At 38.1% G+C, this 25,716-nt stretch overlaps 1 protein-coding gene across 1 annotated transcript; it reads right to left on the bottom strand.

The window, feature by feature from the left end:
* Positions 1-40: 40 nt before the first annotated feature.
* ift122 (intraflagellar transport 122 homolog (Chlamydomonas)) lies at positions 41-25,590 on the bottom strand. The gene is made up of 29 exons (XM_024292419.2): positions 25,318-25,590; positions 23,782-23,848; positions 23,621-23,705; positions 23,451-23,529; positions 23,281-23,357; positions 23,105-23,171; positions 22,877-23,023; positions 22,151-22,226; positions 21,149-21,340; positions 20,636-20,774; positions 19,096-19,298; positions 18,261-18,398; positions 18,021-18,185; positions 17,681-17,878; positions 16,556-16,696; positions 15,973-16,026; positions 15,599-15,760; positions 14,160-14,326; positions 9,326-9,497; positions 7,577-7,679; positions 6,096-6,236; positions 5,047-5,144; positions 4,240-4,340; positions 2,991-3,156; positions 2,797-2,914; positions 2,587-2,715; positions 1,943-2,022; positions 1,654-1,818; positions 41-625 (listed from the first exon to the last, which is right to left on the bottom strand). The coding sequence occupies exons 1-29, from the start codon at positions 25,356-25,358 to the stop codon at positions 539-541; spliced, it is 3,558 nt and encodes a 1,185-aa protein (XP_024148187.1). The 5' UTR covers positions 25,359-25,590; the 3' UTR covers positions 41-538.
* Between the last annotated feature and the right edge of the window lie 126 nt (positions 25,591-25,716).

Consider the following 25,716-nt stretch of genomic DNA (forward strand, 5'->3'; position numbering starts at 1 on the left):
CACAAATCCCCAGGTTTAAACTCAAGAGTGACAAGCATTGTTTAAATTGTGTTTTTATTGTGAAAAACTGCAGTATAAAAAAACATGTATTCTGGTGTATAAGGGAAGGAACATGGAGTATAAACCTGAAGAGAGCTGCTGCAGAAGGTCATTGCTGTCATCACGTAACCTTTACGTAGTGCAAAGATGAGGCTCCTTTAGCTTGAAATGATCTGTTGCTTGTTTGCAGTTACTATTTTTTACAAAACATTTCCTTTATTTTACTAAATAATTGCAACACAGTTCTTTAAGAAACTTTTTCTCAGGAATAAAAATTATTAACTCCATGACAATAATTCTTTTCCTTTGCATTTCATATTTTTTTATATTGAACGTATAGATAACTTGAAGTAATTTGATCCCGTTGGTCTCAAAATGCAGCTTTGATATCCTCACAATATCCTTTGATATTATTTGTATGCTGAAGAAAATAAATACAGACATTTAGGATAACATAAAAATTAGCGAATGAATCCGAGTTGTTGTCGAGTGTAGTGGATCAGTGTGGTTCGTCGATGGGTCTGCGACAGTAAGGGCAGCAGTTGTGCTGAAGCACGAGAAGTTCATAATCCTCAGTCTCAAACATCTATAGGAAACAAAACAGGAACACTCAATATTTTCAAAAAACAATTAATCACCGTAAGAGTATTAATGTCCCAGCGTATTAAAGTCCCACTCCAATCATTTTTTGATGTATTGTAAAGACGTTCCCAGTGGTCTTTTACTTAGGATTTTTCAGTTTTTAGCCAAAATAAAATCACTTTTGTTGTTTTCTAGGACAAAGTTTCTGCAGAGCGGCTGGAGTTCATTGGAAATTTGCCTATGAGATGTGGACGGGACTGTTGGTGTGGAGGAAGTGCACCCACACTTCCCATCATCCATCTCTTTACACTCTCTCCTGCTAGTTTACAGCCCCTTACAACCACAACCTAATATTAGCGTTGCAACAAAAATGGCGAGCAATATCGGAGCAATCCAGTCGTACAGTTTTGAGCCAGATTCCAGTTCAAACGTAGAAAATGAAGACATAGATCAGGGGTGTCAAACTCGATCGCACAGAGGAAGAAAATCCAGAACAACCTTTAGGTCGAACAGGAAAAACATTTATTAAAAAAACATGACTTTAACTTTAAAAAATGTAATTTTTAACATAACTATGAATAAGAACAGGCGGGAATATTATTCCAGAATAAATTAACATAAACCTTAAACTTTCAATATTTTACCCTCCATAAAAGTATATTTTGTCAAATTATACAAGTTGGAAATAAACTAAAAATAATATTGGGCCATTAATAACAAGAAAATAAATAGATCTGGAGGGCCGGATCCGGCCCCCGGGCCTTGACTTTGACACATGTGACGTAGATCTATCTATTTACATGCGGACTGAAGCGAAGCAGGAAGCTTGTAGCTCATTGATTGTAGCACCTACATTTACTGCTACAAACTTTTTTGATTCCCTTTTGTTCCCTCTGCGCCTCATTCACAACAGTTTCGATAAAAAGTTCTCAAAAATACAATTTAAAGCTTAATTTGCAAAAGAAAATGTCATAACACAATTTTCATTGGAGTGGGTCTTTAAAGTCTCTCTGGAGGCTTTTCTGTGGATACCTTGAAGCAGGTAGGACACATGGTGATGCTAACATCAGGCAGCAGGGAGTTGAAGTATTCCCATTGGAGAGGCGCGGGCCAGCGCTTTATCAGGACATCCCTTCTGCTCATGGAGAGCAGCCCCGAACGGCTCACCTTGACCGGGACAAAGGTAGAGCCCCCTTGCTGTTGGGACACACAGATGTACACAACATGCCCTTATGGACTCTGTCCTTTCTGCTGCTCCAGCTGGTTTGACCTGCTGGCAGAATATGAATCACCTCATCAATTCTGTCCTTTCTCTTCTTACCTCAAAGCTTATTTTGGCTGTGAATGGTGGATGATCTCCTTCAGAGTCTAAATCGTCATTAATCTTCAAAGTCTGCAGGTCTGATGGAAATCAATTAAGGACAAATAATCAACTAAATGTTCAGTTTGTATTTTTACATATTTCAACATCAGATTATTACTTTTCATGCTATTTTTTAAAGGCTTGACCCTGCCAATAGCATTATGCTCGGTACCAGCTGTACCTGTCAGTCACATGGAGGCCCTGGAAGAGCGCAGCAGACCTCTGTGCCCTTGAGTATATGCTGCCTAATGCAGGTTAATCCCTCCACAAGGCTATGTCTTCGGCTCTTGGAGGGTTAGTGTCATTAAGATGGGACGGGAGAGCCTCCCTAACCCTATTAGCTCAAGAGCTAAGATGACTTAGTTCTGACAGCTTACCCACAAGCACAGAATCAAGGCCAAAGCAGACTAAACAGCCTCTTAGATCTGTCACAAGGCAGAGGAGCCACATGGTTTAATTAGAAGAAATGTGTAGTGTGTTGGGGCTTCAGCACAGCAAGGACTTAATAATTCATATAAATCATGTGCCCAATCTGTTAGTTTGTGTGTGTGCGCACGCGCATGTTTGTGTGTGTGTGGACGCTAAAGATGATCAAAGGATACCGCTGTTGTTCATATCCTGCTCCTGTGCTTTTCCTTGATCTGTGTGAGGAACTTCCAGGTCAATAAGAGACAGAGCCTCATCATCGCTGATACCTTCTTCTAGATAAAACTGCACCAAAGGCAGCACCTCTGCAAACAAAATGCATTTCATAAATCAATAACAACGCGCATACATAAACAAAAAAAAAAAACACACAAAGTGCCACTGACCATAAGATGAGGCGGAGTAAATAAAAGGCTGCTTGCAGTTGATGCACATGCTCCCCTGGTTGCTCAGAAGTGGATTGTTGTTGGAGCAGCGGTAGCACATCATGGCTTCAGTCAGCTCCTTATGGGGAAACAGAAGACGCTTAACCTCTGGAGCACGAGCACACAAAAGATCAGTTCATAGGTTTGTAACGCACCTCGCTGTCGTGGCAGGGCTTGGCACGAATGACCAGCGTGCCCCGTTCTATCGCCGCCTGGAAGCGTGAGGGGACGTGGAGCTCCAGGAGTTTCTCGTAGCAAGACCTGGCGAGTCTGAATGCGCCCAGTTTTTGACTCTGCTGCGCCAACGTGTACAAGGTTTTACTGATGCTTGACGTCAAGGAACATTCAAAAATAAAAAATGGGCACAAATATATTTTACTTTTGGTCATACGGAGAACAATGCAATAGAATTGAGAAAATGATAGAATTTGGAAAACTTGGGAAACTTTCCAAATACATTTTGTTTGTTTTTGTTAGCTTTTTAGCTACTAGCTTAGCAATCCAGGTAGCCATGCAGTTAGCGCTTTGAGATGGATATGTGAATAGAATCTGGCAGTTTTCCAACATAAAACCTTCTTCAGGATCAGGTATAAATTAAACGGAAATAAGTTAGTGCTTGTATGTATTTTTTCTGTCTGTAGCCCGGTACCAAGTGACCCATGGACCGGTACCGGCCAGCAGCCTGGGGGTTGGGGACCGCTGCCTTACAGCTCTATGTGCCATATGATATAGATCTAAAGTTTGACAAATTAACAGAATTAAAACGAGCAGCATAATCAAATAAACGTAAAAGTGTAAAAACTACTTTCACCAATCCATTTACTTTTGTTTCCATTTGCTAAAAAAGACCCGACTTCAACAGATTTTATTTTCATAGAGCCAGCTGGGTAAAAGAGCAGCTCTGAGAGCTGTCAGCCCAGGTCAATGAGCTGCAGCTGCGACAGCTCTTTACCAACACTTTTAAATCACTTAAACCTCAACACTGTTGCTCTCCATTCAACTGCTCTCCAGCTCCTCCCACACACCGGCTCTGGAACCCTCGATAAACGCATGTACCTCTAGTTGTGTAACTTGTTTAGCTCAGGGCTTATTTGCGACGCTGTATTTAACTGTTCAAAGACATTTTCAACAATGTCCAGTTAAGTCCATAAATCTTTACTTTGACAGTCCTGCTTGGCCACACAGCATCCCAGCTGCTCAGACCCACTTCTTTTCTCATACCAGCATCCAATGTGAGCAGCTAAATGAGTGTGGGTGACTGTAGAAGCTCTACATGCGTTTGTCTTTTCTATTTACTTCTCTGTTAAATCAAAGTCTAAATTTATCTTTATGAAGTGAGTTAATGAGCAGAATCTGTGTGGTTTCTGTGTGGTCAGTACTGGTTTGGTCCATTTTCTAAGATACACTTTAGAAATCCCCAGAAGCTTTTCTTTGGTGAGGTTGTTCAGGAGGAACCTGCAGATGTTGAAGAGGGTCTCTGGGATGTCTGAACTGAAAGGTTCATCCTAAAGATAAAGAAAAAAATATATGAGATAGAGGTGGAATGGATAATAAATTCATTTGAATATCTGATCGAAATTTCTAAAGCTCCATACATTCTGCGGCCACTTCTAATTTCTATAATCTTTTAACCCCTTCTTAAAGCAGCCTAGCCCTTCACGGCGTCTTATCCCTTGTTGCAGGACCCCGAAATGAAAATTTTCCTAAACCAATCACCAAAAACGTTTCTTTCCTAAAGCTTTGCTCAAATCTATTGCTAAGATAGCTGTGAGCGATGATGAGGTTTCCTCCATGCAGAGGCATGGTTTCCAGCCATGCCTCTGCATTTAAAGAGCAGGACCGCAGCAAAGCAATGAGTTAAAATAACAAACTGAGAACTCTGACAAAGACCAGGACACCTATAGGGAACTAATGGGCAGGAATGTGTTATTTGTAAGCAGGTTAGGGTTAAAGGTATGAGAAGTCTCTGAATGAGCCTGTCATCTTGCTCTACCAAACAAGTGGTTACCATGGGAACAGGGGTCAGGGAGCGAACGAGAGTCTAAAGATGGGGATATTTTTGAGCTGTTATCATCCTCCAGTAAAGTGCAACCTGAAATGCATGCTCGCTTGTCTCCCTTTGGATAACTTTAAAATTAAATTCGTATTTTCTGCTTAAAACAGAGTCATTTTGATTGATCATGTTGGATGTGGAGGGTCTAACGCTCTTACCGTGTAACGCTGAACGGAGTGGTAGACGTGATAAAGCTCAGCGAGATGCTGAAAACGTTCAAACTTCGTCAGCATCTCGTTCCTCTGATCCTCATTATCTTTTTCACACAAACAGACATGACAGGAATGAAAAATCTCTCATTTAAAGACCCATTCTAATGAAAATTGTGTTTTAAACATGTAAGTGGTATTTCTTTAATTAAAAAACTAGGCTCAAATTGCCAGTCTAAGTACCAGTGTTTCTTTCTTCAAACTGTTGTGTATCAGGAACAGATGAAAGAAAAGCATTTTAAAAAAGAAGTTTATGTGTGATGTAAAAAATACACTGGGCGGGTCAAAAGCTCTCTGCTCTGCTCCATTCTGACAGTTTAGCTTGCCATTTTTTGTTGTTTGCTGTAAGCAAGCCAGAGAGCATGTAAACAGCAGGTATGTCCGAATTCTTTTCCTATTGTCTATATAGTACACTATATAGTACAGTCACCATTTAGTAATGCTGTCCGAATCTACAATTCCAAAATCAAGTGCACTCAAAATTTCCCAGAAGTCTTTGCAGAAAACAGGTGTGCATCGAGGCTCACTATTTTAGCAAATATAGACCACAATGCACTATGTTTAAGCACTGTTTATGGAAAAAGATGTTTAAAAGTAATTTGTTTAATAAACCATTCACATTATAATCATTAGAACAAAGTGGATTAATAGATAAATGTTCGCATTTAATAGATTTTCAATTTGTGAAATCCTTGATGTCATATCTGCCGTTTAGGGGAAAAAAAGTACTGAGCATTGTGTCCAAAATGCTTTTAAAATCCAGGGCACTAGATAGCCCTGCACTATATAGTTTGTTAAGTAGTTAGGGATTACGGTAAAAAATGTGGTCATAGCCAAGTAGTTCTCAGCAATGGAGACATTTTTTTTTTTTTTTGGCTAAAAACGTTTAAATCACATTTAGAAGAATCCGTGGAACACTTTGAAATTAGATTAAAAGATGATCAGTGGGTCTTTAAAAATAAAAGCAGATCATAGTATGTCTAGATCATACTTCTTACCTCTAGCAATGTCCAAACACTGCATAGACAGCATCCAGTAATAATAGCCTGCATCACTGAACCTGTTCTCCACCACTGCATTGTGGGTAAGCTGCTCCAGGACTTTCACAGCCGAATCCTGACGCCCAGCCTTGTGAAATGCTGAAAAGTTTCAAAGAAGCACAAACAGTTCCTAAAAAAGCGGCTAATCCGAATTTCTGTTAAATTTGCAGAAGGGGACTCTATTGATGTTTCACTTTGAGAGGGAAATGCCTTTTCAGCTGCCCAGCTCTGGAGCCGACCGTGGTTTTGGCCGGAAATAATGCAGACTGCTTTACATATCAGTAGATGGAAATATTTTAATACATAAAAAAACCTGAACCGCAATGCAAATGCTTACTTCTTTGCAGGAATTATTAGATTATTGTTCCTAAACTAAAAAGCATTTCCTCTGTGACGAAACTCATGTATTATCCACATCCTACACTTTTTCACCCAGGAGTAACTTGTATAAAATGCACACGCGCCTGATTCTTCCACATGTAATAATCAGCAGAAGCCATGTGCAAACAAATAGACCGTTCCTGAATGTCAAAACCAAAACACTTTTCAACCCTAATTAGACTTGAGCAGCGTTCTACATGCTAGTAACCGAGGGTAATTAGAAGCAGCTTTCGAGAGTGACAACCATGACCTGCCCCCACAACCACAGTGGGGTTCAGAATGTTTTTGTGGCAAACATTTATTAGTAGACCTAACTGGATTGAAACCACATTAAGCCTCTGCTGGTCCCCGTGAGGGATGTGCCCCTTCGCTTTTGCAGGAATGCAACAAATACGATTCTGGAAGACTTTAGGATCTAAAATGTTTTATAGAAGAAAGTTTTCAGCATTTAAGTATTAAAAAAGGTAAAAGTGAAATTGAAACAACATAATCTTTGGAAACAAATGCTGTTAAGTAACACAAACTGAAACTTGCTATATGTGCTTTTGTGCAGAGAACAAAACTATTACATTGTACTAACTTGTAAAATCACCTCTCTGACACATACCACCAATGCCAGGCATGACCAAAAGCAAGTTTCACTAAAATCAAGCCTTTTCAGTCATGAATTCCATGTCGAGAGAAGAAGATGATTATGTAAAAGAGGAAATATGCTTGCTGGGATCATAATTATAAATCTATGAGCTGATTATAACTATGGTTACAGTTGGTAATCATCATCAGAGCCTCTTGTAGCTGTGGTGATTAGAGGCAAGCATGCATGTCATTCAAAAAAAACAGGCAGGCTGCCTCTGTCCTGCTCTGACAAAGAGGATTATCTTCTACATATAGGAAGCATGTACAGAAACTATCCGATTCTGAGGTTACACTATGTAAATAGTGGCTGATTAGGTACACTAGATGAAAGATTATTTCCTTGTTTGTGCAGATGCTGTGAAAAAGATGTTAGCTGCATGGGTTGCTGGTAGGGTTGACTGATCAAAGGTGAAGTTTCTGACCTTCTTGTGCTTCCTCAAAGCGGTCATTTTCAGCGAGCCACTGGGCGTATGGCACGAACACGTCACATTTGAACTGGGGATGCTTCTCCACCAAAGACAATGCCTGAGAGAATCACAGGTGAGAAAACAGACTTAAATAAAGCTCACCTATTTGTCTAGCTCTTCATAAATGCATAGGTGGAGAGAAAATAAGAGATAGAAAGGCTTTGGGGAAATCAGCGTTGATCACCAATGTTCCAACTGTAAAGTTTTTCCAGCATAATCGTCAATGGGTTGGATACACGTTGGAGTTGCATGCATGTAAAGTGATGTCTGAATGACAGGATTTAAAGAGCTGATGTTGCCCTGCGGATGCACATGTGCCTGACATTGCAGCTAATTACACTCCATGTCCTGTGGCAAAATCTGGGCCAAAAACACACTCCAATCAAACCACAAAGTAGAAGTGAGTAAAAGTGTGTGTGCGCACCAGACATGAGCGCCTGAAGGCATTTAAACTACATTTTGTTTTAGAGCGGAGCGGGAGCAGTAAATAGTCTCCATATGGTGGAAGCAGCAGCACCCTGCTGCATCCAGAAGTCCAATTCCTCCGGTTATGTCAGGTTTTCCTGTGCATCCCCAATGGAGGAGGTCTTCCTCCTCCTCACAGAATGAAATAAATAATCTAGAAAACATGTCATGATTTCATTGTTCCAACATGCAAATCACTCGTGTACATTTGTGTAAACCCCCTCAGTGATTGTGTAACTCCGTGATCCACTGCAGGCTGATTAAAAGACATTTTCTTTTCTTGAGATGAATGATCATTCCTGATAATGCAATTTATTTGAGCTGCTTAAAAGCTTTTCTAAAACAATACTGACTCAGTGCAGCACAGCTTAGTTTGCAATTTATCATTCTTTAATATTTGTGCAAGTATGAAAAAATGAAAAACGGGATTCATGTGGCTTTAATGACCACATTATTTCTCTTTTTTCGTTTTCATATGTGAACACTTTACTGCATTGTGTCAACGTCAAGGCCCGGGGGGCGATCCGGCCCGCCAGTTAATTATATCCGGCCCTCCAGATTATTTTATTTCATTGTTATTAATGGAACTATGTTATCTTATTTTGAAAAATTATATTTTTATGGAGAGTAAAATATTGAAAGTTATTTAAAGTTGATTTATTCAGGAAAAATATTCCTGCCTTTATATTACTCATAATTATGTTTAAAAAAATTGTTTTTTTTTACTATTTTTGCATTTACTAAGATTTTTTTAGGCTATTTTGGATTTTAGCTAATATTTCAGCAACATGCTAGCTGTTTTGGCTAACCTACGTTTTTTTTTTTTTTGTTTTTTTTTTTTAAACGCTAATTTGGCATTTAGCTAATGTTTTAGCTGGCTATTAGCTTCAGTGATTTTAGTTATTAATTTGAGCATCTTCAGCTATCGGCACTAGCATCTTCAGTGGCCTATTTCAGTTTACAACATTCACACTAGCATTATCACAGGTTATGCTATTTATCTAGTTCATAATTATGTTAAAAAGTTACAGTTTTAAAGTTTTAGAGCGTTCAATAAATGTTTATCCTGTTCGGCCCGCGACCTAAGGTGTGTTTTGGATTTTGGCCCCTTGTGCGACTGAGTTTGACATTCCTGCTTTACTGGATCATTGAACATCAGCACAAACAAGAAAAAAGTGCAATTGATTTTATGAATTTCAATACTTAAAGTAAGTTATTGTATCCTTGTGTCAAACGAACCTCTTCCCAGTGTTTGCTGTCCACATGCAGCTGGAGCAGGGCCTTCAAGTCGCCCATCTTGGAATAGATCTCTGAGGCGTAGCCGTGATGCTTCAGCCTCTTGAGGTGAAGTGCACATTTCGTCAGTGGCTCGCGCTCAGCCTTGTCCAACTTTCGAGCGATGTCGATGAGCCTGCACACGAACACAAGAAAGAGAAAAATGTTCCAGATTGGGAGAAAATGAACACTTAAATAACCTCAAGGTGAATCAAGCTGTGCTCATGAGGCCAGAGAGAGATTCAGCGAGGGTCACAAAATGAATGGAATCAAGAGTGCTGACGACATTCAGCAGCACTGTTAACCATAATGATCCACATTACAGCATGCACAGACAGAGAGAAGGAGAAGTCCTGATATGACCGTCTGATAACAGTTCTCCACAGTTTCCAGAAAGCAGACTCTATATTCCCACAGTGCACGTATGAGTGAAGCATGGTAAAGTAATTGTTCAACTTATTGCTTTTCTACAGATACTGCCAGATGCTGTGTGTTTCAGAAGCTTAATCTTGATATTTATTGTCGGTGTCTTGTTAGTTAAGCACAATGGCATCTGAGGAGGAGCCTCAGATGGTTAGTTTAGCTGCAAGCAGTCTCTCTATTGGTTTATCAGCAGCTCATATTGCTTCTTTGTGCAAAATGAATATCAATTTTGCCGTATAATATATCTACATTTTGCTCAATCAGATGTTTCAGACCTAAATTTGCAGTTTAAATTAGAGAAGGAAACTTGACAATAATGTAAGGATCCGAAGAGCTTCCAGTGGAAATAGGATAATGGTACACATCAATGACAAATGACAAGTGCGTGCCCAGAAATATTGAGATCCTTCAAACACATTTAAATTCTGCACCTATATCTCTAGAAATAGTGTCTATAAATTGTGCTGTTAAGAGGTCTACTCTGTACCACATGGTTTCTTTCTCAACTGAACAGTGTTATAAATAGGAATAATTTGGCAAAAAGAAACATTTAATAATTGCTGTAAAAAGGGTACTGCTCATTGATTTTTTTAAAAGTCACCACTAAGTATTTATGTCTATCTAAAAGTAGAAATTTGGGTCGTTTCTGTTTTGAAAAAAAGAATCTGCAATCATTTTAGAAAACCATCCTGCATGCTGCTCTTGACAAGGTCATTTACATGGAATGTGTGTTCCGCTCTGTGTCGACACATTTTACCTACTCACTGTAACAAGATACACTCTATAATAATACAGTCCAAGTCCCAGTGGACTCATTCTTATTCCCATTTTTTGTTTATTTTGCGTGTAAAAAGAAGTGTGAAACAGACTGAAAATAGCAACCCTATGCATCACCCATCAGTGAATTTCAAAGCAGTGTCCCTGTGGTCTATAAATACTCATTTCTGTATTGTATTGTCTGACAAAATGAAAATGCAAATAATTTCCAGACAGTCTGTGCAGGCAAGCAATTTTTGGAGGTAGAAAAAATACATATAATAATCCTAGAGAAAGGTGACACAATGTCTCAAATGTTTTTTTCATGAAATCCACAGTTTGTACGTGACACAAACACCCACAGCTAAAGGAGCAGGAGTAAAAGACTGAGACAGGGAGTACTTTGATTTTCTGCAGTAATTATTAATACTAGAATATTAAAGGAAATTGTTAAATTCTTGTTTGGTTGCTTTAGCTTTGCATAAATTGTCAATTTGTCACACAGTGAGACAGACAGATGTGAATTGGCATCCCTGCAACTAATATATTTTATATCAAGGATAAGTCCATCATTTTACAGCAAGCAGGATCAATTAGACAGCAGAAAAACCTTCAACATGCATTGAATGTCCAAGTAACTCAACAGTCAGACAAATAAACACTTGAGGGGAATAATAAAACTCTTGGAGCTCCACGTCAGACTCTATAGACTCTGGTAATCACATTACTCTCACTCCCAACAGGCCAAACAGACTGAAAAAGAGGGGTTTGTTTTCAAGGCGACAGCCTCTTCACTGTCTAAAAATAACACGACACCAACGCTCAAATTTGCAAAGTTGAATCTAAACAAACTAAAAAACTTGAGAAAAATCTATTTGGGCAGACAAAGCCGAACCAACTGTTTGTACATAATTCCCGTTGCAGCATTTGGTGCAATCGTACACGGCTACATTAAATGAGCTGTCATGCACAGCTGTGTTCTGCAGCGAGAGGATCTTACCCCACTCCTCTGTTACTCAGGCAACCACAAATTCCTTGGTTTACATATATTGTCTGGACTCTAACGTGATAGATACCAAAAAATGTCCTGTAAAAACATGTCGGAAGAACACGGGTCAAAGGTCACAAGACTGATCCACGATAGATTGGTTGAAAAGACGTATCTGTTAAAGATCAACCTTAATCTAAAATACCATAGAAGTTGCTTATTACACAAATGCTACGCACTTAGATGTAGGTATGATTGGTTGATTACTCCAAATCGAATTAATCTTCACATAGAAAATATTAAGTGATTTATTCTCCCTACATTTATTTTTTTAAGTTATTATTGATATTTCAGCTTTTTGTTCCAGCTGATAATGTAAAAGTTGTTTTTCTCAAACAAACAAAACTCTTTTGGATGAAGATTTGAAAAAACATCCAAATTTATACTTGATTAAATCATACTAATCATAAATATAATCAAATTGTTGGGTAGTAAATCAAAATCAAATGATTTAGTTCTCTAGTTGTGTTGTCCAGCCCTCCACGGGGAACATATTATTGATAGCTCTGTGCTAATGAAATAATAACCAAAAATGTAAGCTAAAATTGGTCAAAACAACCACTGACATCACCCATAGGATTGTGTATGGAAAAAATGAAGCCCGAAAGCCTGATTTGAGAAGATGGAAAAAACTAAAGTTTGAATCTCAGTAGGTTCACCCTTCTAAAAACAACACCTCTAAATATGTACAAAATGCAATATATTTAAAACTGCTGATAAATCCAACCACCCAAATAGAAAAGAAAGCAATGGACAGGAGAGAAAAGTTTTGACACAGGTTTTAGTATATTCACATTAACAATTGGTTTAAAAACTGACTTTTCAATGTAGAATTCAATGGGACCAGCCTCCAGTGGTCTTTTGAGGAACGGCAACCTTCAAGATTCTTTCTGGTTTGAGCCACTTTAGGAAAAAACTAACAAAGTTGTAAAATTATATTGGTCAAAACAAACAAATTGAATAATAATGTGTTTTAAAGTGACTCAAAATCAATCCACTGAACATTAAACATTGCTTTTAGTTTGTTGTTTGTAGGATTTTTGGAAAAAAAAACTTTTGATTCAAAAACAAACTAATGAAACCGTTCTGGACAAAGCTGACATAGGGGTTCCAACAATTTATTTTAATTTAAGTATATATTTAAAGAAAAGGTGCACTCCCCAAAATGTAGATGGTTGATATCTTTATGGAGCCGGAGAGGGAAAACACTATGGATTCTAACATTTTTACAGAAGGCCCAGACTCCACAGAATCCACCTCATAAAAGAAAGAAATAACATGGAAACTGAACAAAAACAAACTTTCATTTTGATTGAAAATTAATATATACACTTTAAAGTGTAACTAAACAGGACAGTTGGAAGCTGACTCTACATAGCCACAGCCAGAATTTGATGATCCAGTCAGAGGGGCTGGGGAACAGGAGTCTCGGTGACGGTTATCATTACTGGAGCTGCAGATCATGACGTGGGACTTCCATGGTTTGACCAATGATATGTTAATGGGTTTGACCAATCATAAAATTCAACTGTAATATCTCATTTCAACATGTAGGGGGCAGCACACATAATGGTTTTAGACCATTATTTTTTAACAATAATACAAGTTTATTTTAAATTTTCCAAAATTTGTCATAAACCAATAGTCAGCATTTTTAAAGTCCCATTTATAGAGGTAAACAGCCCAAAAAAAATTGGATTTAGGGTTTGGTTACCCTTTAAAATAGAACATTTTAAAGTTTTATTTTAAAACTGTGGGCATTTTCTCTCATTTTAGTGCTAACTGCCCAATGGGTTTAAGTCCTTCTGGAAAAAACGCAAACTTAGAGAAATGATGCATTCATTTGCTGTTGGAATGATCCGAAAAATGACTGTGGGACTCGGAAAAAACATCTAAGCAACAGAAAATCAGCAAATCTATCCGCACCACATGAATGCAGAATAACTTTCTGCACATAAAGGTCAAAGTCAATACCAGAATTACACGGAAATTAAAACATAAATAAGGATTATTAATAGAATTTATTTCCGCTTGGCAGGCCAGATTAAAATAGCTTAACAGACCCTTTTTTTAGAAGACTTTTTCATTTTTTACATTTTAAAATAAAAAAATAAATAAATATCAAAAAGTATTTTTATGGTGTGTAATTTATCAACAAAGGTATTTACAAACTCAATGTGAAGGCATTTAAGTACACATTGATATGTATTACTGCATATTTGAAAAAACCCATGAATATAAAGAAGGTTGACTTCCTTTTTCCACATGTCTATAATTTGTTTGCTCCATTGAACTGCTCTGCTTTCCTGAATTTATATAGTTCTTAAAAAGGGAGTCAACCAGTCACCAATTAACCTCATAAATTGCCTCCAACAGTTTGGCCCCAAAGAGCCTCTTTATAAACTATAAACACAAATCACCAGGCAGCTTCACCCTTCATGACCTGAGGCACCCTTCAAGGCATAGAAGCTGCAGCTTCCATACATCAGGTCAGGACAAGTTCACAAAGGAATGTAAACACAAGAAGCAACAAAAGAATCGAATATGCTCAATACAACGACAGAAACTTACATGTCCACCCAACCGTGCTCTCCAATAATATCTATGGCTTTCATGTGTTCTCCAGCTGATAGGTACATCTCTGCAGCGGCTCGGGGTTCGTTGCTGCTTTTAGCCCAATCTGCTTGTTTAGCCATCAGCATCCGGGAACTCTTCACATCTGTTGTTCCCACAAACTCCTGCGAAGAAAAGACACTACACTTAAAAAGTTGTGGAGAAAAACGAACGAAGAGAAACATCGATTTGAGGTCATTAAATTAACACTATTAGAAAGTAAAAAGTCACTCAGGAAGTCTGATCACATGCTGTTTGTCTTAGTAATAATCAATATAATCAACTTTTAAATCTATTTGTGAACATATTTCAGCACATAGTTTCAACTATCTCAGATTATTTGGTTTTTAAATATTACAATCTTTCAGAAACAATCTCCAAGTACTGTCAAATTGTTTAAATATTTAAACTATTCAACCTTAATGTCAAACTCAGATGTTGAACAATCAGTAGTCCCAGTTAAATTATTTAAAAAGTTGGCTAATTTAGCAGTCAATTTAAGCATAGATTGATCAGTGAGTTTTAACTTTATGCGCTTTAGCTGTAACTGTTTAGTATGTGTTTTGACGTAGCACTCACCTGTGCTCTGACCAATTATTATCTTGTCTTCACTGATTATTTTCAAGTCTCTTTGTTTTGAGATTTGAACTCTATCAACGTAAAGCTCATTCACTTATAACAAAATGTGGTGTGTGAATGAAATGCCCAGTGGCATTTATGTTTATGCGTTTCAGGAGGTCAAGTTTTAGACAGGAAGAGGAGAGTCACACAAACTTCAGGCAGCTGAAGGCCCTTCCCTCCGGTGTCCATCTTACCTAAAACAAACAGCCTGCGAGACCAGATGGCCACACGGCCACATAAATATACAGCCGCCACATCAAACGCAGATACACTCCACGCAGAAATACACATGAAAAAAATGTGCTTGTTCTAGCACACGGACTGTTGCACTTATGATCAAAAGTGAAAGAATTAATTTGCGTAAGCTCTCTCAGACCTCGTCTTCAAAGTCCTCTCCTAAAAGCAGATGTTTGCTTTATTTTTTTTCCGTTTGTGCTCCACTTCCAGCTCTAATTATGTGTGTAAGTCAATCCGCTGATGAATATGAGTTTGAGTGTAAAAAGTGTGGCGTCTGTGTACTGATCGGATGATGTATGTAAAGATTCCAGTGATGTATGGGCAGATGAAAGACAGATGGTAAACCCGGGCTGTCTGAACACAGCACCGGGCCCCAACTTGGCATAACTGCACATAATGAAGAAAAACACATGTCCCAGCCCCATAAAACATGCAATGTTTCACAGGCCTGTCTTTCGGCATTGATTGAAATGATTTTGCGTCGTGCATGCTTGTTTCCTCGCTCTTTCTTCTCTTTTATTAATTGATGATTGGATCACCTTGGCGTAGTCAAACATTCGTAGATCGGTGTACATGTTCATGGCTCTGGATTCATGGCCGGTGCGTTTGTACAGCTTGGCTGCCTCGTGGAATTTCCCCTGGAAGGCATAGACGTCTGCCAGGAACAGCTCATTGTCGTTCTCACCCCGCTTCTTCCTCTCCTACAAATCAGTCAACACAAACACTTGTGAGTGCGGCAAAATAAACAGTCACATACATGTAAACATGCATAGCAGCTATTTATGAGGGTAAGGTGACATGGGCCAGAAAACCCACTAATTGAAAATGTGAAGTCCACAACAAATGCTTTTTGGTCTAAGCAGATGTTTAGCTAAAGACAAAGATCTTTTTTCCTCTAATGAGTCAGTTTTACCTCAATGCTGCTGATCAAATCCAGGTAGCGCAGGTCTCGGATTCTAATAAAAGCCTGGACGAAACACAAAAACAACTTAAAAGAAAGAATTCTCTGAATCAAGCATTTTATTACATCACTATATTCCTAAAAAAAACCTTCATTCAAATCTAATGCACTGTTTTATTTCTGTTTTTATTGGCTTTTATTTATGGCAACCCGAAACTGAAAGTTATAAAATCCACAGCATCAAGAAGAGTTGTGGGTTTGTCTTGTTAAAGGCTGTTTGAAGTGTTCTTTGCTGCTGCACTGTGAAATAAACAGAAAGTACGCCAGCTATTTCAGTCGAGGTAATTCTGGGGCCTCCTCGGGGAAAGCGCTGTGTTTGGAGACATTTGGAAAAGGCAGTGGTTGCATTTTTATAACCAAAGTGTTGAGCGGTGGGACTCTGATGCAAGACGATGCTTGGAGATTACGTGACTCCAAAAGGGGATGTTGAGGAGTACTTCCGACTGCTGCTGCGTATTTATTTTACTTATTAGACCTAAATTATATAGAATGAAGACATTAATCTGGATTAGAACACTGTGAGTGTTTTACTAACCTTTTTGGCCGTTTCAAAATCAAGTCCTTCCAAAGCTTCTGTTGCCAAATCCCTCCAGTCACTGTCTGTCACCCCCAGACAGGCGATCTGGTAGGCCTCCTTAAAGAGCTTCTTCTCAAGGTATTGATACATAGGAGCGGACTGGGAAGAAATCAGTCAAAAAGTAAACCAATAAATTAGGGATGGGTATCAATATTGATTTTCAGAATTGATTTGATTCAATTCACCAGAGCCTGGATCAGGTTTTTTTTCATTCCCTTCTATTCAATTCGATTCAATTCTATTTTGAGTTTAAAGAATTTTGATACATTTGTTTAGAAATACATTAATAATCTACTATATGTTTTAAATATATTTATATTAATCTGATACAGTTCACATACTGTAAAATGAACTAGTGAAATAATAAGATTGTTAATGGCATACAGTGTTACATGGTTTTTCAAAATCTCTAACAAAAATATTCAGATGATTAACATTGTAAACGTTGTTCTGCTTCTCCTGGAGGGCGTTTCAGTTTGGCCACTAGGTGGAGCTCGTGCTACAGCAGCACCCTTTTTTCAAGAAGAATAAGCAAAAAACTGTTTTAGACCACAAATGGTTACTTAAGAACATGTTTGTTTAAAAGAGTTTGGAAAATTAATGCCTGGGAGTATATAAAGATGTTTATTTAGTCAACAATATATGTTAGGTCAACCGAGTGTTAGCATTAGCCGTCCAATGGGAAATTCTATTATGCGTTAGCATTAAGCTAGCGGACTTTAGCATTATGTGCTAGATCAAACTCTATTATAACGGATCGATTATTCATCTATTAAGCTTAGATAGATTCGAATTGATTAATCGAATACATTTTACCTTTTTTTGTTGTTGTTCAAATTACTACTGAAAGATGACGTCTATTCTAAAATAATTGAATAAAATCTCAGAAACCAGGGGATAACCAGAAAACTAAAGCATGTGTTCATCAAACCCTGGACAGTTTTCTGAGGGACTTAAGAAAAAAAAAATGTTGCATTCAGATTTTAAAAATTTCCCATACTTGGTAAAAAGGACTCGAGTTGACCCTGAATGTGTGTTAGATTCCATCAAGAGAGCAAAGTGTGCTGACAAGATTCGTCCCACCTGGGGCACTTCCACAGCAGACATGAAGTACACGTGGAGGCAGAATATCTTGGAGCCGTTGTAGCCCACGACGAAGCCCTGCATCTTCTGCTGGTGAACGGGGAAGTTGCTCGCCTTGATGTTGAGGTAGCCATTACCCGAGAAGCAGAGCATGTTCTCACACTGGGTGTTCCAGGCTACACTGTTAGCATTAGGCTCCTGCAGGAAAGCACAACAGAGTACAAGAATAGGAAGGTGTCTGCAGAACATGAAACACACACTAACATTTGAGAAACTTGTGAAAAATAGGTGACTTTTTCAGTTTCATTCAGTGGCATCAATACATCTACAGCTTCCCAACCTGAAAGAGCAGCTCTTTACTGTTGATGTCATACACTAGAAGAGTGTTGTGCTCGTCCACCACGGCCAGTTTCTTGCGGTAGGCGCTCATATCCAAACAGCGCACAGAAGTTGACAGCTTCAGCAGTGTAATGGGAAATGGATTGTCAACAAATATCTTCAGGATCTACAAAAAAAAAAGAAAACATAATAACATAACATTGTTTCATAGAAAAAATAACTACACCTTGGTAATACTCACAGCTCCGTTCTTTAGTCCCACAAGCAGGCCTTCCCTGCCTGGTGGACCTCCAATCACTTTAATGTAGCGAATCAGAGACTCCATCACCCATTCTTTTTCCTTGACGCTGGTGAAGGAAAGGCACTGAAGTCTCTTCTCCTGCAAATAAAACACTGGCTGGTCAAACCTGTTCATATTATATATTTTTTCTTTCATTAAATTATCAGTTTTTTTAGTATTTATAAAACACCAAAGGTTAAAAAGCACGTTCTTTTACAGGCTGCATAAGGTGGAACAATCTCAGAGAGCAGCGCCATAAACAATAATCTGATCTACTGAAAGCATTAACAGCATGTGTGAGCACAGCCACTATATAATGTCTACAAGCTGTCTGAGGGATGAAACATGAGCGGGTCCAGCAGAGACCTGAAGCACCTCTGTCACCGACAAAAGCTGCCGCTCCTGCCTGACAGCCACTTAACACCATAAGAACCCTAAAAAACATCAATTTTTGGCCCCTCCCTCTTATTTAAACGGTCTTACTCTCCCCAGTTAGGAGAGACATGAGAAGGTGGACCATCTGGGCACACAGCAATCGCACTGTCGCTTGGTATTAAATGACTAAAACTGATTTCCTCTGCTTTCATCTGATGGTGCTGCAGTATCAGCCTTCTGCACAATAAAATGTGAATCAGTTTAATTTACCTGTCTCACCAGAGAGCATAATTTGAGAACTATAATTGAGAAGCTTGAGCATTTCAAAGTAAAATATGTTTAAAAAGGAAGAATTCATAGGCTTTACTTCACTTTTTGACGTGCATTCTACAAAATAAAAATAGCACAGACCACTTCTGACCTGACACAGAATGATGTGCTGGGAGCACACAACCAGCAAGTTGCACTCAAACTTCTGACAAATTTTCTCCTTGTTGTGGTAGTGCATGTCAGAGAAGTCATCGGATCGCAGCTCGTAGATGAGGATCCTCTCAGGTAGCTGGATGGCAAGGCGACTTCTGTAGATGGCGATCTTCTTCACCAGCTCACGACACCGAATTCTCACTAATTTAAAAATAAAAGAGACGCACTTTAGAGACCCTCTCCAATGAAAATCGTGTTTTTAACATGTACTTGTAGCATTCTTCTCATGATGGAGGACATATATGAAATCATTAAGATTAAAACTTAATTTTCAAGTATTTTTTATTTAAATTGTGTTGGATCAGGAGTAGATGAAAACCCACGGTTTGAAAAAGCTCTGACTTATGATGCACCAACTGCCATGAGCGCGCTAAGTCTCCCTTCTCAGTAATATTCTGAAGCATCCATTTGCAGACAAATAGATCCAGATCTGAGTTGCCATTTTTCTCAGAACAGTTGGATAGCTGGGATTTGTTCGCCATTTATTTTTATTTTTTGCCGTGGTAATATTGTCTTAGCGTTGTGGAGGTCTGTAAACTAGCTACCTAAAGAGTGCAAAAAATGGAATGCTGGGATACCAACATAGGCTTACTTTACACAGTCCCACCCACAACCCATAGGTGAATTAAATAAGCTCCTACTGTGCAGCAGAAAATACGTCTTGAAAAATGATACAAGCTAAATCTGAATTCCCACCCTAATCCCTAACTCCAAAAAAACTATATAGTGCAGGACTATCTAGTGGAGTTTAAAAGGAATTCGAACACCATGCTCACTATTTTTCTTTATTTTATTTTTTAAACGGCAGATATGACGTCGCCGACTTCACACAGTGAAAATCTAATCAAAATAAACATTTACCAACGTCTATTTATGACTCCACTGTGTTCTAATGATGAAAATATGGATGGTTCATTTAAAAAATACATTCAATACATTTTTTCGCAAAGATTGTTTGACCGCAATGCATTGTGGTATATATTCGCTAATCTAGTGAGCATCGATGCATGCCAATTCTTTGCAAGGACTTCTGGGAAATTTCTAGTGCACTTGATTTTGGAATTGTAGATTTTGACAGCACTAAAAAATGGCAAAAGCACTATTTAATGAGTAGGGAAGGAATTTGGACATAACCACACGCTTTTACATTGTTGCTAAAAATCTTCTAGTCATAATTAAAAGACCACTGTGAATAATTTTACAATAGATAAAAAAAAAATAGTTGAAGTGGGACTTTAAACATTGCACAAGAGAAATTAATTTAAAAAAATAGCTTGTTTTGGAGGAAATTGAATTCATATATCTTTTATTTTAAATAATTGAATGCTTCAAATGATTTTGTTATAGCTTTTTTTTCAAAACTACAATTTAGATCATTTCCATCTTTTTTATAAGATCATGTCCCTGTGAAATTATAATAAAAGAGCACAGTTATATGGAGAAAAACTTCCAAAAACACGTTGATAAAAAAGACACACCTTTTTGCTCTGTGATCAGATGCTGGACGATGACGTCAGTCATGCTGTCCCTATAAGCATAGCGATCCTTGTAGAGGCCGTGAACTGTACTGAAAGTAAGTTGATAGCAAGCAATGGTCCCATCCTGACAGCCCAGCACCTTGATAAAAAAGACAACAATGTAGCGGTACATCTTATTAGCACCTCTAAGAAAAGACTGAGGGAGTGGGAAAATGTTCCTGTTGTCAGAGGATGTACACAGCAGAGGTAAAAGAAGAAAAAAAAATCTGCCACAATCCAATTCTATCTTGCATGCCTCATCATTGTCGGTGAGAAGAAAAGCAGTTGAAGTGTTACTGTGAAAATAAAAGTACTTGAGCATCTATGTAATGAAAGGGACGCTGTGTTGTCACATCAGAAAAAAAAGCAGCACTTTTATGTGTTGTATTTCATTGATGCGTCTCTTTTCTCACTATAATATGAGGGGATGAAAGGCCTTTTATAAGCATATGGTTTCACAAGCTGTGGACCTACCACACAGTTGGACTCAGGCTTAACTCGGCATGTCCACACCCAGGAATTCTGTTCTCCGATGGTTCCCAATCGCATTCCGTCTTTGGTGTAGAGCGCCACCTGCTTATCCGAGCCCCCCATCACGATGTACTCCCCCTTGGTGAAATAGCTGACGCAACACGGGTCATAACTTAAAGTCCTGTCTGCTCCGATCTAAGGACGACAGAGAGAACATCAGACGAAAAAAAAAGGTTTATTGCTCAGAGACTTCGGACAACACCTAATAATTTCCAAGTACACAAACTTCAAAGTGTTCATTACATTCCCACATCCCTTTGAGACTGATGAAAAAAGACCAACAAAAAGGAAGAGTTTTTTCGTTTAAATAGTCTCTATTGTATGAGAGTTCAAAGTCCTTTTGATCAGCATCAAATTAAGTCACTCAGTTGCCTGTTTTTCTTCACTGGGCAAAAAAAGAAGCTTCCACAACAATTCCTGCATGTTTTCTGTCACTGTAAACAATGTCTGGTGTTGTTTCTTTCAGAAATTTCAGCTAAATCAATAAAACTGACTACAAAACATGAGCCTGAGGCATCAAAATGAAATAATGAGTAAGGGGAGGCGGTGTATTAAAGCAAAGCAGGAACACTTACAGTTGTGGTGTGAACAGACCCTGTTAGGTCAATTATTACAAACAAAACAGAGCCTGAGCTCAATTACATTTCCAGAAATATACATTCAAGGAAAACTATCTCTGGATTGCTTATTTATTTATTTTACAGGTTATGCCACACTTTGTAAATAATGACGGGTCTGTCATTTCTCCGTGTGGGGCAGAATGCTTTTCTAAAACTTGAGCATGCACAGAAATGGGCTTTTATTGGCATATTGTAATGAAGGGATTACAAATACTGCATGGGAAATGCCACAGTCATTTTAGCTCCTGTGCTAAAAGGTAAGGAGATGGTTTTAAAGTAATGGTTTCTAATTACACAAACATTTTTTTTTCTTGTTGTTGTTCACCTGCTTTCCGCTGAGTTGGTAGAAGGAGAGCTTTTGACCCCAGTCTGCCACAGCCAAAATGTCATTGTGCTCATCCCTGTGAAACAAGAAGACTTCAGCCATTAGTGCTCATGACAACCTTCTGTGCCAACGGACACTCTGGACGCACCAGCAAAACGACGGCAGAGGAAAAGCTCCGACGCCAAACCTAATTTAGGCAGCACACTGCCTTCCTCATATCCAGCAGATTTACAGCATATCTGACTTAAGCTGTGACAGATTCAATATTATTTTTAGGCTGACCGGTTTTCGTTTTAAGTAGAAATGCATTGCACAACACATTTATGTGCCACATTACCCTGTCCAACTGTTATTTACCAGATTAGGGAGATTTTCTTCTCTAACTGGCGTCATGCTCCGACCTTTAAATGATGACTGATAATAGACAAATCAACTTAGTGCCTTTATTTCAATTGCTTTCCCTCACTACAATGTCTGCCACCTCCATCGCTCATGTGTGATACAAATGCTTGTTATAAATACTATAGTTCCTTCTAGCTTTAGCTGTGAGAGGCACCTCTGAGTTATGAGATTTAGAGAGTCATCCCTCTCTCAGCACTCCCATATCAAGCACTGCCATCTGCTGGCCACATGCAAATGACTAGAAGCACTGATTGTGTTAAACACCACTTAAAGTGCTTGTAATCTTTAAATGACATGCAGTAGCAGGAAAAAAAATGGACCAACTTGGAGGGATTCCAAGCAATAGACCAAATAGGGGAAGAGGAGCCTCCTGGACGTTCTATCTTGACCTTCTCCTCCCCGTTCTTGTTCCGTATGCTCACCACACCATTCATCATGCCGAGGGCGAGGTACTGCCCATCATTTGTCCACCTGTAAAACATATCAAAAGCTGGCTGAGACACTGACGTATTACAGAAAAATATCTCTGTGACAACCTAAGAATCTTCTTACCCACAACATGTTATTTTGCTGCTCACTTTATGTTTATTTACAGATTTCTGCTCTGGAGACCACAGACCTTCAAACAAAAGGAATGCAAATATGTTTATACAGCAGGCAGGCTTTAAATCTGCCTGACTATTAATAGTTGCACGCTGGTGATTTTCTTAAATCTGGAGTAAACTCACCAAAGTCACCAGAAGAGCAAGAAGCAAGCTGGTGAGTGACTGGATTATATGAAACGCACTGGATAGAATCATTGTGACTACGGATGAACGAAACAAAGACAAACAATAAAGGGTTTATTATTTTACTCTATATATGACACTTACAGTACTTCTAAGCAAAATATACTTACGTGTATTTCAAAATACCCTCTAGCTTTGAGGTCCATATTATAATGCTTTTGTCAGCTGACCCTGAAGCAAACCGTTTACCTGTAGGAGAATGGAGTTTAAGGTAAATAATGAAATTATGAACCAACAAAGTTATAAAATACTGTACATTCGCAGCAAACCAGCTCCATACCATCCTTTGCATAGGCCACACAGTACACAGTGTCTTTATGTCCCTTTAACGGCTGGATATTAGCTCCATCTGCAGCATCATAAACCTATAAAATAAAAGTATCATTTGCCATAACAATGTACTTTCACATTTAGAACCTCTCAGATCAGAAAAGCTCTCACCAACACGCGGAGCCCTGCTGCTACAATGAGCTGGCTTCCATCTGGCTTGAAAGCAACATCATAAACACTGTGAACAATCAGACGATAATAAATGATGATGGGAGCCGTTTCACTCAACATTAGGTTGCAGTGTTGAATAGTTTTTATCCTTTTCGAGTTACATTTTTAGATATGCACAGAACTGCGACCCAAATGTGCATCAGCATGAAGGTGAAAACATCATAAAGTGCTTACGTGTCTTCACACTATTGATTAAACCTTGAGGGCGAGAAATTCTCAGCATATCAGCAAAAACAGGTGCAAAACAAAGGGGAAGTTATAAAAAATAGGTTAAAAAAGTTGAATGCAAAATCTTTATGAACATGAAACTTTAAGATATTAACAGCAATTGAATTATAACAGTATTATATATCCACATATGTAATATTTTTACATTTGACAGCAAAACATACACGTTCCTTTTCAAAATAAAATAATTCCTTTGTCAAAGAAGATGCATTAGCAGATTTACTTGCAATAAACTTTAAGTACTTTGCCTTTTGATAGCAACTAGACACTGTTGTGCAGCAAAATATATGAATATTTGCATCAAAATTACTACAATAATGAACAGCTCTGATAACAGATTAAGCCTTTTTATTAACCATTTTGCTTAAAGGAACAGTAAACAACACACACCACCTCTTGATTTAATGTAATGTCAGCAGTGGTAGAAGAATAAAAAATAGAAAAATAAATAAAGACAGTGTATTTTACTTTAGCATTTATTTCAAAGCCAAATAGCCACAAAGAAGAAATAAAAAAAAACATGTGTGGCACCAGAGCCTCAAGTTACAAACCTCTAAGCTAGGACAAGTATTTTTGAAAGACAATTTAATTTATTTTGATGATCACTACTTTAAGTCTAAGAGGTCATTTTAACCTAAAGGTCCCTTTTTTATATGTAGTAACACACAATGGTGCTTTGAAGTTATCGGTATTAAATTATTTGTTTTACTTTGTTTTGTGTACACCATGTGAATTTCTGTAAATCTTTATGGACCATCACTGGTGTCATAGAATTAAATTTATTATTACTTGTTTTATTTTTATTATTATTATCATCATTATTATATTTTGTAGCATTAAAAACAGACCACAGACTAAGTTGGTTAGGACACTTTTTCTCTTCTGTTACCTCAAATCATGACATTTAACATTGACAGATAATTATTTTTGTCGAATGAGTAAAATTATTTATTGGCAACGCTAGCTTAATTCGCTATTTTAACGAAAATACACCCCAGAATGTTGTGTTAGCTAGCCAGATTCGTGTTCATGCTAGCTCAAGCCAAATACTTTTCAAATAAACCGAATTTTACAAACACTGTTTCTGCAAACCAATGTTAAACTGCACATTGTTTGAAGGTGTTAGCAGCTAGGCTAATGTTGGCTAGCATCAGTTTACATAGCAACCGCCGTTGCTAGTCACCTAGCGTTACATTCCACCTCCGGTTCTCTCTTGACATCCGAGTCAAAATAACTTAAGACTCTTACCGTTCACAAATTTTATCCTGCCATACTTGTGCTGCTCTCATTTTCGCGGTTTAATGCATAAAGCATTTGCAGCTGTGTTATTTTTTACATTTACAACTTGTTGCTGCTAGTTTTGTTGTGGTTATCTTGGTCGTACTGCGCAGACTCAGATGTTCCCGCTAGCTTGTTTGAATGAAGTTAGTTTCTGATTCATAGATCAATGGTCTTCTGGCTCAACTTATTTAGCATTAAAACAATTCAAGAAAAAACAATCACGGGAAAAGATAAGCACGAAATAATAAACAAATGTAAAATGTTTGTTTTCCCTTTTTGGACTGACATGTAATCAGAAATCTTTTCAAAATAAGAGCACATCTTAGCCAAACAAATAGATGACACAAACAGAGACACATTTTTGTA

Source organism: Oryzias melastigma, linkage group LG7, assembly GCF_002922805.2.
Source record: "Oryzias melastigma strain HK-1 linkage group LG7, ASM292280v2, whole genome shotgun sequence".
Taxonomy (NCBI): Eukaryota; Metazoa; Chordata; class Actinopteri; order Beloniformes; family Adrianichthyidae; genus Oryzias; species Oryzias melastigma.

What these genes read in the sequence shown, in the direction of transcription:
- ift122 (XM_024292419.2), bottom strand. Translation starts at nt 25,358, where the DNA reads ATGAGAGCAGCACAAGTATGGCAGGATAAAATTTGTGAACG. An exon ending in TCTGATCACAGAGCAAAAAG is followed by an intron (nt 19,299 to 20,635) that starts GTGTGTCTTTTT and finishes TTTTTAAATTAG; the next exon opens with TGAGAATTCGGTGTCGTGAG. An exon ending in CTTCTGGGGATTTCTAAAGT is followed by an intron (nt 3,157 to 4,239) that starts GTATCTTAGAAA and finishes GTCAAGCATCAG; the next exon opens with TAAAACCTTGTACACGTTGG.